This window comes from Cryptomeria japonica, chromosome 6 (assembly GCF_030272615.1).
Source record: "Cryptomeria japonica chromosome 6, Sugi_1.0, whole genome shotgun sequence".
In the NCBI taxonomy this organism is placed as follows: Eukaryota; Viridiplantae; Streptophyta; class Pinopsida; order Cupressales; family Cupressaceae; genus Cryptomeria; species Cryptomeria japonica.
The window spans coordinates 456,296,950-456,315,137 of NC_081410.1; the positions used below are offsets into that span (position 1 = coordinate 456,296,950).

The 18,188-nt window shown below is 39.6% G+C and overlaps 1 protein-coding gene across 1 annotated transcript in view; it reads left to right on the top strand.

Annotated features, from left to right (window-relative positions):
• LOC131876656 (uncharacterized) overlaps positions 1–16,016 on the top strand; it is a 78,734-nt gene extending 62,718 nt beyond the window's left edge. The window contains exon 3 of the mRNA XM_059222099.1: positions 15,740–16,016. Within this exon, the coding sequence (XP_059078082.1) occupies positions 15,740–16,016 (277 nt within the window). The remainder of the gene's footprint in view (positions 1–15,739) is intronic.
• Positions 16,017–18,188: the final 2,172 nt, after the last annotated feature.

Sequence of the window (18,188 nt, forward strand, 5' to 3'; positions counted from 1 at the left end):
TACTGGCGGGGTTTATATGAGCAGGTGGTGCCAGTGAGTCAGCGAGCTCTCAGTTATACTCAGATGCGGCAGACTAGATCAGAGCGATCGCAGAGGATGCAGAGCAGTGGGGGAGTGATGGGTCCTTTGAGGCGGGAGAGATCAGGGGATGCAGGAGGGAGTGGTGGTTCGATGACGCCTCCACGGAGAGATGGAGTAGGGGGTGCAGGCACTAGTGGTGGAATAGGTGGAGGTGTTGGGACAGCATCGGGCCAGAGCGGCATTTGAGAGAGCATTCATGCATATATGTATTTGTATCATTGTTTATTTTTTGGACTGTATCTTGGATGGCTCTTGGTAGCCAATTTTGTAGACTTCATTGTACTCTGATATATGAGATGAGATATATGAGGAGATCCCACATTTTGATGATATCCATTTGATTTATATGGATGTTGATGTAGGATGATGAGTTTATTGTTTAGATGGATATGTGTATATGTATGCATTTGATGAGATGTTTCCTATATGCATGTTTTTATGATGATTTATGATGTTGGATACTAACATATGAATGCAGGTTTATATATGATTTGTTTTGATTTGTTGATGCAATGCTTTATGTATGTAATGCCATGATGATGATGTATGCTTGTGTTGATTTATGAACAGGATTTTTGGTGTTTCCTATTTCAAATATAATGATGAGATGATTTATGTGATGATGTTTAATGCAATGGTCGAATGAATGATGTTTATGGATGAATATGCATCTAGATGTTTGTTAAATGAATGCAATATGGATAAACAAAATGTAAAGTACAAATGCTATATATGATAATGCCTAAATGAATGCGTATGTAAAATGGATATATATAAAATGGTATGAACCAATGTTGTACAAACAAGTGGATTTTACAATTTTAAATGCGTATATATGATTTAGGTACAAATGATAATGTGATGATACTATAACTAATGCTTTAATAACTGCACCTTAATGCAATTAAAAAGAGTATAATGAATGCAATGTGAATGAATCCTAAAATGAGCATAATAAGATATTTAGTTAATGGATGAATGAATGCTCTTTTTCACTAAATGGATATATGAATGTATGCAATAAGAAATGATAAAGGATGATAAAACGATAATGGATAACTGATACTACATGAGTGCCTAGTAAATGATTTTAAAATAATAAAAAACAATTTGATCCCACGAATAAATCTACTTATTTATGATTGATGCAATGATGCAAATGATTAATGAAAACTAAATGTCAAGAAAATGAACTATATGCAAAGTTAAAAATGACATGAATGTTTCTTAATGCAAGATGCAACTAAATGCGAGGATGATATGATCATGAGAAATGCAAGGTTTGTAAGACTTGGCATGATGCATTGACGATGTATCAGAGTACTCGATCGTGATTCTATCCAAGACCAGCTTAATTTTCACATTTCGCATATAAAGCCTATATATGAATGCATGAATGGATGGGTGATATGCAATGGAATGCAATATATAAACAGATGAGATGAAGTGATGATCCATGGTGCTCTATTTTCATCATTGAGCTTTAAAATGTTGGAAGAAAATACAAGCATCTTGACATAATGATTCAAGATGACCTGAGTATTTCTTACATGGATTTTAATATAGCAAGTTAATACAAATGACTTGATATAAGGGTCAAGTCGACCAGAGTATTGCTTGTGGAATAGACAAGGATTATCTCTATTCATGCATGACTTGGATCGTCCTCCTTGATCTTAAGTTGATCATATCCTGAGACAAGTGCATACCGTACTAAGAGATAAAAACCTTTATCCAATTTGGATGAGGAGGAACCAAAGAATGAGCATTGTACCTGCAAACCAACAGTATATACATAAAGAATAAAGAATAAGGATCCTTGGTAATGGTTCATGCCCATATGGTCGAGGTATACGCTGTAGTCAGCAAGCCATAGTGATCTATGACTGTATTTTGCATATGATCACGTAGCTTGGTGAACTTCCCACGTAGACACCATTAGTACATGCTCCAGAACTTCATCGGAAATAATGCACAAACAATACCAAACAATGCTGAAAGATCCCGATACAGATAAACAAATGACTATACTCATAAATCAACCAAGCATTTGCTAGCTTAACATACTTTTCTTGTCAAAGAAAATGTCACTTTTGTCTTTGTTTTGGTAAGGAAGGATGCATCCTTTTTGAAGACAGTTTTGAGTGTTGATGTTGATTGTGTGGTCGATTGGTAAATGGTCATCATGTGAGTAGTTTGTCAATGCTTGTTTTGGTATTTGCATGGATGAGTACGTACAAGGTGTTGCCATGTTTTTGTGTGATTTTCGATGTTTTGTCAATGTTTTTGGATTTTGAATGGTTTTGAATGTTTTTGGTATTTTGAGTTGAGACATTTTGAATGTTTTTGGTATTTTGATGATTGCTTGAATGAAGAACTTTAATGAATCATAATACAATGTAGAATCCACTTCCATCAATTGGTTAAGGGCATTGCCCCCATTTTTAGACATGACTATGAAAAAGCGGGATGCTAGACGCATGAAGTATTATCATAATTGCAGACGAATAACAAGCCATGGTTTTTGGATGGATGGATGTATGTATGAAGTGGATGTGATCGCAACAAGTCTGAAAGACAATGGAGCCATAGCCTTTACGAGTGGCGCCTATTTGCCAGGTTTTCACCATCGTACTTACCCAAGGTGCCACCGGAGTGTTTGTTCACCGTTTGGATGCATGAATTTTTCTTTACTTTTTAAATGTTTTTGTATTTCTTCAGGACATTTTTCTGAATGTTTTTGGTATTTTCTAGTATGTAGGGGAGCCTGATGCTCTGTTCAACTTAGGTATAAAACCGTTTGAGGTGCATGTTGTTGATTGGATCTGCAAGCGGTTCTCCTTCTGATGTAGCCAACTGATATGCCCCAGACCCAAATACAGCAATGACAACATATGGGCCCAGCCAGTTTGATTCAAACTTGCCCTGATGTTCTCTGTTTGGTTGGTTGCGAGGATTCTCTCGAAGAACAAGATCACCTACCTCAACTGTACGAGGTCTAACTCGGTGATTGTAACTTCTGCTCATGCACTGCTGATAGGCTTTGAGGTGATTGTATGCAGCTTGTCGCTTCTCATCTAGTAACTCTAAGTCCTGAAGACGGGATACTCTGTAGGCTTCATCATCTATTAGATTATGCAAGGAAACTCGTAATGATGGTATCTTGACCTCAATAGGCAAGATAGCTTCTGCACCATAGACCAACGAATAAGGAGTTGCACCTGTAGGGGTTCGAATGCTAGTTCGATATGCCCATAGTGCTGGATTTAGTTGAACATGCCAATCACGACTGGCATCATTGACTGTCTTCTTGAGGATTCTTAATATGTTTTTATTTGATGCTTCGGCCTGACCATTGCCTTGTGAGTAATAGGGAGTGGAAAAGCGGTGTTGGATATGAAATTTCTCACAAAGTTCACGGACATCCTGATTTTTGAAAGGAAGACCGTTATCTGTGATGATGGACATGGGTACACCATACCGGCAGATGATGTAGTTGAGGATGAATGAGGCGATTTGCTTGTCGGTGACCTGGGTAAGTGGAACAGCTTCGATCCACTTTGTGAAATATTCGGTGGCGGTAATAATGAATTTATGGTCGTTGGATGAAGATGGATGGATTTTACCCACAAGGTCAAGACCCCATTGACAAAAAGGCCATGGTGTTGTGATTGGTTGCAGTTCCTGGGCTGGTGCATGTATCAGGTCGCCATGAACTTGGCATTTCTTGCACTTCCTGACAAAGTAGTATGAGTCTTTTTCCATAGATGGCCAATAGTATCCATTGCGCAGGAGTTTCTTGGCTAGTGACGGACCACTCGAGTGAGTCCCGCAAATTCCTTCATGGACTTCTTCCAAAGCCTTTGTTATCTCATCTTGTTCCAGACATCAAAGGAGAGTACCATCAAGACCGCGTCGGTATAGGGTTTCGACAATAATGGTATATCGAGTAGTTTGGCGAATGAAGGTTTTACGTTGGTTATTTGATTGGTTGGGAGGAAGGGTGTGATCACAGAGATAGGTGTAGAAATCACCATACCATGGGGATTCGGAACCGACAAGGTGACATATCATTTCGGATTCGGGGATATCATAAGCGGGAATCCAAAGCTGTTCGACCAAGAACTCGTAGCGTGTTGAATTTTGTGGAAGATCTAGGAGAGATGCGATGGTAGCCATAGCGTCAGCAGCTCGATTCTGATCTCTTTGTATCTGCTTAAAAGTGATAGTAGTAAATGATGTCTTTAGAGTGTCCACCATTTGCTTATATGGCATGAGTTTATCATCCTTGGTCTGATATTCATCGGTGGCTTGTCGAATGACCAGTTGGGAGTCGCCATATACTTGTAGTTCTTGTAATTTCCATTGTATGGCTAGCCCGAGTCTTGTGATCAAGGCCTCATATTCTGCTATGTTGTTGGTACATGGAAATGTGAGCCTGTAAGACTTCGGGATGCTATCACCTTGAGGTGTGATAAACAGAATGCCTGCCCCCGAGCCATGCCTAGTGTACGAACCATCAAAGTATAATTTCCATGATTGCGTTGTTGTGATCATGAATATCTCTTCATCTGGAAAATTGGAAATGAGAGGTTGACCGCCTATGAGTGGTGCATCGGCCAACTGATCTGCAATGACCTGAACTTTGATAGCTTTACAGTCTACATATTCGATGTCAAATTCACTTAGAATCATCACCCATTTGGCCAAGCGACCTGTCAATGCTGCTTTGCTAAGTAAATACTTGAGTGGATCAATCCTTGCAATGAGTTGTACTTTGTGTGTTAACAGATAGTGCCTCAGTTTAGTGGCTGCCAGGATTACTGCTAAGCAAGCTCACTCAATAGGTGTGTAATTGAGTTCATAGCCCACCAGTGTGTGAGAGATGTAGTAAACAACACACTCTCTTCCTTCTTCATTATGTTGTGCCAGTAGTACACCCAATGTTGTACTTGTTGCTGAGATATAGAGTAACAATGGTCTACTTGGATTTGGTGGCATCAGCAATGGTGGATTTATGAGATAGTCTTTAAGCGTCTGAAATGCTTACTGGCACCGGGCATCCCACTGAAAGCGGATGTTCTTGTGTAGCAGATGTGCAAATGGGTGACACTTATCAGCCAATTGTGTAATGAATCTTCAGATGGATTGAAGTCGTCCTTGTAATGTCCTTAGCTGACTGATATTCTTTGGTGGTGGCATGTCCATGATTGCCTTAACCTTTGCTGGATCGACCTCAATACCTTTGCTTGAGACGATGTATCCTAGAAGCTTCCCGGAGGTTACTCCAAAGACACATAATCTTCCATCATAGTATGCATCATGTCATGGAAGATGGTGGTCATTGCTCTTTGATAGGTTGCTTCTGCATTCTTTAGACCGAAGGGCATTACATTCCAGCAATATGTGCCCCATGGACATGTGAAGGCGGTCTTATGTTGATCTTCTGGTGTGATCTTTATTTGATTGTATCCTGAAAAGCCATCCATGAGTGAAAGCATGGCATGTCCTGCTGTCAGATCCACTATGATGTCGATATTTGGTAAGGGGAAGTCATCCTTAGGACAGGCCTTATTCAGATCTCTGAAGTCGGTACAAATGCGGATGCCCCCTTTTGGTTTGCCGACAGGCACAATATTGGAGATCCATTCTGCATAATCAATTGGTCTAATGAAACCAACATCTAGGAGTTTCTTGAGTTCTGTTTTGACTAGCACTGCAATCTGGGGATGCATCTTACGAAGCTTCTACTTGACAGGTTTGGCTCCTTCTGCTACGGTAAGGTGATGCATGACTAAATCACGATCAAGTCCAGGCATGTCTGCATATGACCATGCAAAGTTGATCTGACGTTTCTGGAAGAACTCTATAAATTTAGGCTATTCCTCTGGAGTGAGAAGAGATGCCAGATGTATGATATGAGGATTTTCAGGAGTCCCCACATTGTATTCTTTGGTTTCCTCGATGAGAATCGTTGATCGTTCCTGTTGTGTAGTATCAGGGAGAATGTCAAACCCTTCATCCTCAGGCACCTCAGAGAGGTTTTCACCGTTGGATACGCTCTTTCTTTTTACTTTTGTCGGATCAAACAGTGCCACAGTGTGGTTTTCACTGGAAGATCCATGTTTTATTGTTATATTTTTGCAGCTGAAAGGTTTGGCATCCACCCCGAAGTATGCTGCGCTATTAAGTTCAATGGCGAATCCAGCTTTGTGATCCCCGCTTGGTAGGTTATCCCTTAATTCCAAAAAGTCAATGATGGCCTCATCATTTTGGAAGAAGTCAAGGCATGGAGAATTTGGTTGGTTCCATTTGATGAGTTCAGGGTGGATAATGGGCATTACTTCATCGATTAGGTTGAGTGCATTAGATGTATCAGTGAGGGTTAAGACGTTATGGTGAAGGTCATTAATGGTACTCTCCCTATCAGAATCAGGCGTAGGATGAGACGTAGGGTCTGTGGAAGATGTTTCCAGTTCAGGAACCCAAGTGGTCTTTATCTATGCTTCTCCGTAAACAGGGATGTCTTTGCGTGGTGGAGGTGGTGATGTGTCTTCCTCATCTGAAGTGTTAAGCTGTACAGAATCAAATTCCCACTCATGTGAGTCAGTCTCTGAGTCACTTTCCAACATTCGATTACTATACCATACTGGGATGTCCTTTGAGTTAAATACTGCAGGTGTGATTGGTTGATGTACCTTTGTAGTGATCGGTGCTGCAGGGCGATTGATGGGGATAAAGGAATCTAGTATAGGGAGTTTTGGCAATGTTGACTCAGTTGCTTCTGCTGGAACTGTTGGTGCCATAGATGTTGTTGCGAGTTCTGATACAGTGGCTGCTGCTAATGGTGCTGCTGATGGGATTACTGGTTCGTTTGGTGGGATGAGTTGCATTGGTGATAGTTGTGTTGGGGTTTTGAGCCTCGATGGGGCAGTTGGCATGGTGCTTGATGGTGCTTTGATTATGAAAGGTGTCCTCTTTGCAGTAGGTGGACAAAATGGTTTGTTGGGTTTTCCTTTGAATCTGAGCTTAGGAAAGATCTCTTTTTCAAAGCCTAGGCCTGTGTTACCTTTGGGCTTTAATTCCGGGAGCAGAGGTTCATGTCGTCCTTGTTTGCGATATCCCAAAGCACTCTGACCATCATATCCCATTCTTTGCATAATGAGGAGACCTTTGCCATACTGATCCGTAGGAATTTTAACTTGCAGTATATCAGTGGTGATGGGATCTTTATAGATCTAGTCCACTAAGTCCTCATCTTGGGTTTCTTCTTCTTGACTCTTTCCAAGGATGAAAGGCGTCAAAGCACATGCTGGCATGATCAGTGGTTGCTGGAGTAACTACTGTGGTTTACCATGTGTTCTAGGAGAAGTGGGAATTTGTCCCACACAAAAGAGTTGACTCAAGTTGTATTCCCCAGGACCTTCCTCTGCTATCTTCATCTTAAGCTTTTCTTGCTTGGGTATAGTGGTGTTCGAACTGGCAAGAGAGGTGGGACTTACATATGATGTGGAGGAAATGGATTCTCTATTATTAGGAACGGTAATCTCTGGTTGATGGCTGATATTATGGCAATATGCAAAGGGATTTGCATCGCCCAGGATTGTGATCTCTACACCGTTATGTGGGAACTTGATACATTGATGGTAGGTAGATGGAACGGCTTGCATGGCATGTATCCAAGGTCTTCCTAACAATAGATTGTATGGCAGAGGAAGGTCCAGAACCTGACTAATGATGTGCTTTACCACGGGGCCCACTCGGATTGGTAGTACCACAGCTCCTTTGGAGGAGCGCTCCACATCGTCATAGGCTTTGATTGTGATCTTCTTACGAGGATCCACTGATTCTATTGCATATCCCAATGATGTGACCAACTGTAGTGTACAAATATTCAGGCCTGCTCTATTATCGATCAAAACTCGCTTGATCCTATGCTGGTTAATAAATCCTTCGATGTGGAGTGAGGCGTTATGAGGTTGCTGGAAGGAAGAGTTGTCACTTTTGGAAAAAGTGAGACAAGGTGATGACTTTAGACTACCAACCATGGCTTGAAATTGGTCTGTATTCAGATTTGCAGGGACTGACGCCTCTTGGAGTGCTTGATCCAAGATAGTTTTATGAGAGGGCGATAGGCGCAATAGCTCTAAAATGGATATAAGCACAGGCGTTTTATCTAATTGTTCCACAAGATTGTACTACTTTGGGATGGAGGTGGTGCCTTGTGGAGCTACCTTTATGGTGACCTTGCCGCGACGTGTAACAACATTGCAATTTGAGTTGGGATTTTTGAAGGTTATTGTTGCAACTTGTTCATTGGCATCATACAGATGATTGACAGTGTAATTATACGTAGCCTGCGTATAATCAGTAGTATCAGTGCCTTGCCTAGAAGTGGAAGGACCCCTTTGATCTTGTGATGGAAGTGGATTTTTGAACATCAGATGATCATTATTGGTTGTTTTTGGGTCATGTCCTTCAATTTCAATTTCTCCTCAGTCAATAAGATCTTGAATAAGATCTTTTAATCGGTGACAATTACTTGTCTTGTGTCCTCTCCCTTGATGGAATTCATAGTGTTCAGTATCTTTCCACCATGCCGGTTTGACCTGAGGCTCATAGTTTGAGAGTTTAGGTAGAGTGACCAAATTTTGAGAAATGAGTTGTCGCAATACTGTTTCAATGGGTTCCCCTAAGGGAGTGTATGTTCATTTCTGTTTTTGCTGACAAGGTCTAGGTTCATCATGAGATGTGATGCGACCTTGATTGGAAGGAACATTTGTGTTGTTTTGAGGTGGAGGATTTTGTCCTGCAAACCGAACCACAGGTTGTGCATTTTGGATAGTCCGGGCATCCACAACCCCATCGTTAACGATATTTTTGTTTTTATTCCAGAAGTTTGGTTTATCGCTATTGAAGCGTGGGCGAGGACCATCTTTTGGTTCATTAAAGATTTTGATGAGTCCTTTCTTGATGAGTGCTCGTTCACATTTCAAACCTTTGGTGATCATATCATTAAAAGAGTCTGTGTCTTTGACATCCAGGTGAAATTCCATTTCTTCGTTTAAGTTGGAAATGAATCTTTCCACTAGTTCACGTTCAGGTAACTGAAGAGAACGTCTGCTAGACATTTGACGCCATCGTTGCAGGAATACTGAGAATTGTTCACCTGGTTTTTGTTTGGTGTTGCACAGATCAGCCATGGTGATGTCGCGTTCAATGTTATGAGAGTAATGAGCGAGGAATTTTTGGATAAGTTCCTAAAATGTTCTAATACCACCTGGTAGTTGGGAAAACCATGATGTGGTTGGTCCTCCCAAGCTTTGGGGAAAAAGGCGCATTAGGTAGGTGTCTTCATATGCCACTTCAAGACAAGCAGAATGAAATTCTCTGACATGATCACGAGGATCTCCCTTTCCTTTGTATTTTTCGAATTTGGGTGTTTCGAATCCTCGTGGAAAGGGTGGCATGTAAAGATTCCTATCAAAAGGATAGGGACAGATGTCATTGAGTGAGAATTGGTTAATCTTGACACCAGTATGAAGCTGTTGGGCGAGATTCTCGACTTGTTGCCGCAACATCTCCATTTCATTTGGAGGAGGAGGTGGTGGGTTACCTCGAGGAATGTTATATCTGATGGGATCTCTACCTCTTTCCTCTTCATGGCGACTTTGTCTTTCTGATGCTTATCTTAATTGGGCAAGATCAAAGTCAGAGGGGAGTTTTGCTCCTTCTTGAGTGAGTCTTAAGAAGTGAGCATCCGCATTGCTCCTCAGTATTTCGTCAAAAAGTCTGTTAAAGAGAGGGTTATGCTGAGCCCTTTCTATTGTTGCAGGAGTGGGAGTACTTGGGTTTTCGTCATCTGCATTTCCTCCAAGTGCTTCTTGAAATTCATTGAGATTTTCCTCTTCTTCTTCTTCCCTTTCTATTTCTCGTTGCCTGGACTGTGATCAGGTTTGGGCCATTTTGTTTATAAGCTTTTTGTTGAAGCTGTGTGAAAATGATGATGAGTTTTTGTTGAAATGAGAGATTGATGGTTGGTGAATTGTATTGCACGTGGATCTCTAGCACCTTTAAGGTGGATGTAACTGAAATTCCTTCTTTGAATTGCTTGTTTGTTTGATAAGTTTTGATGTGATAAGGTGTAGAGAAATCTGAGATGTGTTACAGATTTAACTACCTAGTAATGAGAGGATTCACTCATGAACTAGTTTTAACCTGCGTAGATGTGTCTCTTAGGATAAGCTTATCCTAGATGTAGAAACAATCTAAAAAGTGATGTGATGTGTTTGATTTCAAGCAATATCTAAAAGAGAACTTGGGACAAGAACCTCTTAATGTTTTGAGAGTTGGGATGGATTGATGATGAAGTGATCATGTATGAGTGAGATGATGGATGAAAATGTTTTCAACTTCAATAAAAACTTTGTGTTACAAATGGGACAAACTCTATCTCTTCCCTTTCAGGTGTTGGTGGTATTTCTCGAGCTGTGTTGTATGTGATACAGACATTTGGGAAGAAGTTGGGTTAATCTTTCCTCCTTGGTTTTTGTGATAACTCAGAGCTCTATATTGCATAAAAGCTCTGCGGTTCAATGATTCGGAATCAAATTCGTTTGTTTTTCCTTGAAGGTAGAGACACATGTGACGCAGAAAGACTCTATGTGAGACAAAGATTTGTCTATTTATATAGAAGAATTTCCTCCTTTTGATCAAAGCCTTTGAGCTCAATGGTCTTCTTTTCAAGTTGATATTCTGATGATGCTTCTTCTTTCGCAAGATGTGAAGAATGGTCATAAAATTTGACTCTTTGTTGTTTGCACTTTGTTTTTGATGTGTTTGGTTGTTTTGACAGATGTTTGGTTGGATGAATACTTTGTTTTTCTTTTGGGAAGTGATTTTCTGATTTTTCTTTGACAAGAAAACAAAGCAAACACACAAACACAAGAATGTTGCCTAAAAAGGCACAAATGAGTATGGGTCTAGATCAACCCAATCCTTGAACTTGTATATGACCCTTTTTTTAGATGTATTTTAAGGTGTATTTCCAAAGCCTGAAGTCGGCTCAAATTGCACTTGGTCTTTAAAACAAACACACTTCAAACACTTTTTATCCCTAAGATCAAATGGCCAGTTGTGATAAATTTAGCCCACATCTTGATATTTCTTCGACTTTGGTACTACATACCTTATGAATCCCGCCATGGCAGGTAAGGATGTGATATACTAAGTCTTGCACGAGTATAACAAATAGATGATCCCTATGATGGGGGAGTCACCACTTTTATCAAGCCACAAGTGACTTTTCAAAAAGCTGTAGCCTCCTAAAATTGCGACACTTGCAATTTCGACTGCATTTCGGTCTTCACGATGGCGACGCAACACGCAACCTGAATGGAGACCCTGAAACTTTCTCACGACACTGAAAACTGCATTTTTCAAGCACCCTGGCCTGAACCTCCTTGCACCCTGCTGTCCCGGGAGGTGGGACCAGAGCGCCCAGTGCCCTGGTCCCTGGGTCCTATTTTGGGCCCGATCTCCTAAGGGGTCTCGGGTCTTTTTGTTTGCAAATTGGAAATTAACTTTCCTGGTCGGCCTAAGGTCGAGAAAATCAGTCTATCAGCCCTAAATGACAAGTATATAAACTACATTTTTCTCTCTCATTTGGCATATGAAGAGGATATGTGTACAAAGCGTGGAAATTATATTCAAGCATTCAAGCATTCAAGCATTCTTTCAAGCAATTGATCATTTCAAGTCTCCATTCAAGGCTAAGTGTTGCATTCAAGACAAGGATTCAACCATTGAAGAGGAGATCACATACTACATGCTACAACATACAACATACAACATCTAAACCTTCGCACATAAGGATACAAACATCCTTAGAACAAGGTATTAGTACTTGTTTTACATACATTTACATTTACAGCACTTGCTCATTTCTTGGTTAATTCCAAAACCGGGGTTTGACCTAAAGGCAAACCCCTAATCCCTAACCCCCCAATCGTCTTCGCTTTTCTGTGTGTAGGTTGCAGGTACGCAGCTGAAATTGAAGATCTGGAATCCTTGTGCAGAGACGAACAGATCCCCCTTCGTTTCGCGGATTTTTCGGAGGACCGTGGCGTCGGGCGCCATCGTCCCGACAACTTTTGCTCAAATTTGCAGGACAGCGCCGTATCGACATTTTACTGCTAATTCCAGGTCCGCAGCTTCATACTGTATTCCTATCTCAGTTTATAAGCAAATCTTTATCACTTTCTATGCATGCTTAGCTTAATTCTCCTATCAACATTCTTTACGAAAGAGGGTAGCCTTGCTGTCTTAACCCTTGAAACACATTTAGCATCCAATCTTGCATTGCGTGGGATTGGATCTTGTGGGTTTCAACCCCTCTTTTGAATGTAAAGTCTCTCCCCTAAGTGAAAACCATCGAATCCTAGCGAACCTCCCTTCTCTCTCCTCGGAGTTGGAAGAGGGGAGAACAACTAGGGTTCGATCGCGATTTTCCGCTTTACAAAAGCTATGTTTCTACTCAAGGAAATATGTATGGTGAATATCTTGGGAGCAAAACCATCTATGCTCTTACACTAAATTATATCGCAAATATCCTCAATCAATAGAATAGGTGGGCTACTACTTAAAGGTGTTTAGTCATGTTCGATGTTTTTGGACATAAGTTCATTCTGCAATGACTCACTTAAGAGCCTTGTAACTGGTGGTGGGGCCCATTTATCCTTTTGGCCAGTTACACTGTAGGAACAGCTATACCCAAGGCTACAGCTTGCGCTCTCACCTGATTTCTATAGCAGCTCGAAGGATTTACCGCTCGAGGTCATTCCCAAGAGTATCGATCCCTTGGCAAGCCTCTCTTAAAAAGATAAAATTTTGAGTGTTACTAACACTTTTCTCTTGCACCTAGGACCACGAAAGCCAAGGGAGAGGATAGTGTGTGTTAGAGGTAGGACCACTCGACCGACTTTTTGCACAAGCGTGCCAAACACGTAAAACACTTGTTCTTTTTAATCCATCATTTCAAAATGTGGTCTAACTATTTGGAGATGTTGCTCCAACAGCCATGGTGTTCTTTTTAACTTCAAAGGCAATGTGTTTTGTAATCTAGAATTCGAAAATCCTAGTCAACTTAAAAAAACACGTTTGCTTGAAGTAAAAATGTTTTTTGCAAAAAAAATCTAAAACAAATGGATTGTTCTTTTTATTTGCCCCAAAAATTGAAGTGTGGCTTGTGATTTTTAAGTTTGATGCAAGGAAAGCAAATTTGTTTGTTGATTTTAAGCACCAAAATGAAGATGAATCCTAACTTGCAATGGAAGTAAATGTTTGTTTTCAAGTGTTTTAAAAGCACCAAAGGAAAATTTGTGATTGTAGTGATGAGTTTTTAAACCTGCAAAAACAATGAATAGTTAGTAAAATCTATGTCAAAGGGGGCTTCCACAAGCCTAAGATTTTCAAATTTTCGGTTACAAGGTGAGTTTTACAATATTCTGTTGCAATAGCACTAGTCTGCGTTTAAACAGAAGCACTATTTCACACAGAAGCGCTGAAAGAACAGGAATGATAGAGAGTCAAAAGCGCTAAAAGAGTTTCATTAGCGCCAAAATAACAACAAAAGTGCCAAAACAAATCCAAAAGTGCTGAAAGTTTGGCAATAGCGCTATTGTAGTAACAATAGCGCTAAAATAGAAAGTGTCAGTAGTGCTAGAACGTGTTCAATAGCGCCGAAGCGCAACCTGTGTGACACATTCAACAATCAGACATGTTAGTTTGCAAAAAAAAATGGTATTTTTGGGTATTCGATTCACGTCGGGTTCACCAAATGATGCCTTCCTAAATGGACAAGGTTAACAAATGACAAACAACACACGAAAACCAAAAGATCGTTAGTGTTAGTCAATCAAAAACTAATCTAAAAAGACATACCAAGAGAGACACTAAAAACATGCTAATATATCTAACTAAAGAAACAAAGATAATGAGACATCTCCAAATGCCTCTTAGCATGGTCTTGGCTTCTTCTCCCTTGTTCCTCTCCTCTCCAAGTTCCAAAATAGTGTAGCTCTCAGCAGCTTTTTGCACTATGGATGCTTATGGAGGATTGAGATTGTAGTATTGCTCTAAATCTGAAATGAAAAGCTAATACTATGCTATTGATACTAAAAATGATTGATTTTATCAAAAAGACAAGATATTAGTTAATTATGCTAAAAATGCTCTCTTAAAATGCCTATAGCTTAAATGCATACAAGTTTTCAGGATCTGGATTATGAAGAAATGGGCTCTATTTATAGGAAAAATGGAGCAATGGATGGTTGAGATTGAGCAATCTCAACAAGGGTCAGGATTGAATGATTTCAAATCCATGTGAGGGCTTTCAACGCAATCCCAGGATGACAAGTGTCAATGTGAGATAGGTTGAGAGGGGAGGGAATAAGCATTAAATTCCTGATATGACCTTGGGATTTTAGAGTCAAGGTTGATTGAATGAATAAACTTTTTATTCAAAGAATAAAGCTTTTATCCAATGGATAAACTCTTGTGCAAATGTGAAATGGATAAATATGGTCAAAACAATAAATGTTTGGGGAGACAAGTTTGAAATAACCATAAATGGTTATGTAAGAGCCATAAATGGTCATGTAAGAGCCATTAGTGGTCTTGGAAGACTTTGGGGGTTAATTTGTTGAACACACAAAGCATTAAATGCTTTTCAAAGACTTTGGAGTCTTTGAGAAGTGACTTCATTTTGCTTAGGAATGTGACAATAATTAGGGGATGGATTAGGCTAATCAGGAAGGGGTTAGAAGAATCTAGAAGGGGATTAGATTTTGCAAGTGGATTTGGTGGGTGAGGGAAAATAGGATTTTATTAAAATAAAAATTCATTTATTTCAATAAATGTGTGCAAGTTGCATTTGTAGGAAAATGCAAGTGGGGTGGGGATAATGATTTAAATAAATGTTTTATTTAATTTATTTAAAAGAGGAATAGGGGGATTTAATTAAATAAATAGATTTTATTTATTTAATTGATTGGAATTTGATTTAATGAATTAATTAAAATAAATTGAATAATTTATTTAATTAATAGAAGAATGTTTGGGGAGGAATTAATTAAATATTAATTTAATTAACTGATGGCTAGTGGATTTTTAATCAAATAAATAGAGAATATTTATTTAATTAAGCTGGATAGATTTGTGTGACTACAGAGACATCCTACTCAGAGAAGAGATCCCAGGACCTGAAACAACCATGATATCCACCAGAGTGCTGAAAAGAAAAAAACTGAATAAAATATGCATGGAGCAGAATATTGAAATAAAACTTAGATGGCTGGAAAGTACATAGCACATGCTTTCTGAAAATATAATTTTTTCAAAAAACGGAGGTTGGATGCTCATTCTATGGCTCTCAGAGTGCAAAAACTAGACCTCACTTTGACTGGAAAAAAACATAGTCAAACAGAAAAATTGGAGCAAATTACCAACACCATGAGGTTGGGCTTGGAACCAGCTTTCCGATGCCTATTCGTTTTCAAAAAAACAACTCTGTATGCCCAAGATATGGCCAAAAAACTAAACCCCCCCTGAAAAAGGCCAAAAAGGAGGTCTGGTGACTGTTTGGTGGTCCGGTGGCCAGTGGGTGGCGGTCGGGTGGCATTCCGGTGGTTGGGCGGTGGTTAGCCGGAAAAAGGGGTCGCTGGGGCGACGGGCCGGAGGTGAGCGGCGACCGGGAAGCTGGGTGCAGTAGTAGCGGCGACAGAGCCCAAGCGAAGGGCCCGCAGGCAGCGGGAGGTCGGGGGCTGGGAGCGGTGAGCACAGGTGCAGCGGAGGCTGCTGGCGGAGTGGCGGCCGAGGGTCGGGGGGGCCGGAGGCCGGGGAGGTTCGGGTTGGTGGCAGGGGCCAGGAGCCGATAGGGGGCCGGAGACGGCAGCACGGAGCCTAAGCTGACGGCGACAACGTTGTACCTTCATCTGCAGGGCTTGCAACAACGCAGGGGCCCCAAGGTACCCTGTGTACTGTGGGAACCCCCCCAAAAAAAATTTGCTCAAAATTTTTTTGAAACCCTATTTTGCTTTTTTTTATTTTTCGAATATTTTTTTAACAAAAAAGCAAAATTTCGGCCTGCATGCCGTAAAAAGGCAAAATATATATATATATATATTTTTTTTTTTTGAAATTTTTTTCTCGAACTACGTGTCAAGGTCGTACGACCTATATCTGGAGAAAAAATACTCCCAGAGGTTCAGGAACCAAAATAGGTCAAATTTTATATGACCATAGGGGTTTTTGGGCCTTCTGAGCACGATGGTGAGGTCCATTTAGGCCCAAAGTGCTTGGAAAAAAAGTTCAAACCCTAGGTGCATAAAAAAATTCTGAAACCCCAGATCTGCTTCCAAAGCCAAAAATTCTCAAAACAAGAACAGGTAGCTGCAGATCTGAAGCTCTGATACCATACAGGAGTTGAGAAATACAACCCCACAGGAGCCCAAATAATCTCTGCAAGCTAAAAAACCTGTTACAAGGAGAAGCAATGAAGCAAATCACAAAAGGAAAGAATGCACAGGAAAAATATGCTCCAAAAGATGAGAGCTCAATAATCTCCAAAAATGTATTGTCAATAATAATCCTTCTTCATACAATGAAAAGAAAGAACTCAACTTTTAATAGGTCAAGAAACCCTAAAAGGGAAAACCTAGGTTTGCACATAATAATTAATTAAAATAATTTATTATATGCACCTAAAGTTAGCTTAAGTGTAAAAGAGATAAAGGGAACTTAAATAATTAAAAAAATATTACTTAATTAATCAAGTAAATACCTGAATACTCTACTAACAAGCTATCGCCATTATGGAGTTCCTTGGGAAATCATGTGAGGCGCCTCGAGCTTATTTCTTTACATGAAGCCTAAGAGCATAAAATGACACTTGCCATTCGACTTCCTAGCCTCACTTGGGGTCGATGTACTTGAATGAAACTTATGTGCTACTTGCATCCCTTATTATGTATTCCATTATACCCTACATAATGAGATGGTTCAATGGCTAAAGTATTAAAGAGTCTTATCTAAATCTATTATATATAAATATCATAATGGCAAAATAGCAACATATAAATATATATTAGCAACAATATGTTATCTGTTTATCATTCTTAAACACTATCAAGTGGAAGACAAGATAAAAAATCAACAAGATAAGAGTTTTATGCATTATCCATCATACCAAGCACCTTGTAAATGAAAATTTTTGTTGTTTATATCAATTTGATCTGCTGCTTATACAAAGATATATGTGTATAATAATATTTTCTATTCCATTAGATTTTATTCTCTGATTATTGATTTAATGTTCCCTCCTCTTATTTCCTATTTCCTTCTTGCCCCTCCAAGTGAGAGATCAACTCCTCTTTATATCTTTCATTTGGGAAGTGTCATGTCTTTTAGTTTGAAAAGATGTACACCTATTTGTGTGTTGCCTATTTCCCTTCAACCCCTGGTCTTCTAGGGTTGTTGCTTCTTATCCTTTATTTATGCCTTGCTAGTTATAATATTGCGATATGAGTATGGATATAACATTCATGCACCCTCTTAGATTAAATATAAGATAAATATTTTCTCTGTTTTCATGCTTTCTTTCCCTAATGATGGATTATAGAGTTTGATCTAAAATGTTGAGCATTAAAAAGTTAAACAATTAAATCTAGAAGAATAAGTTTGAACAAACTTGTTCTCTTCAAATCACTTCTACCAATGTGCCATCATTGAAAATATCACTACCTTAGCCCATATTATTCAATATGTCACTTGACACTTAGAACCATGATGCACATTATCCCACGATACAAAAGAATAATCATCTTTGATAGCGGGTGTGAATGATACTTTTGGAATGTTAAGGTGGATAGGGTTGACTTTATATTCTCCAATGAAGGAGCTTATAAATTCTAAGGAACCCCAATCATCACCAAGAAATTCATTTGATTGAGAAGGAGATGAATTTGAAGAAGGAGATGGAGTTGGAGTAGACTTAGGATTGTGGACAACCTTCTCATGGGTTTCCTCTTTGAGAGGGACCATAGGAATAT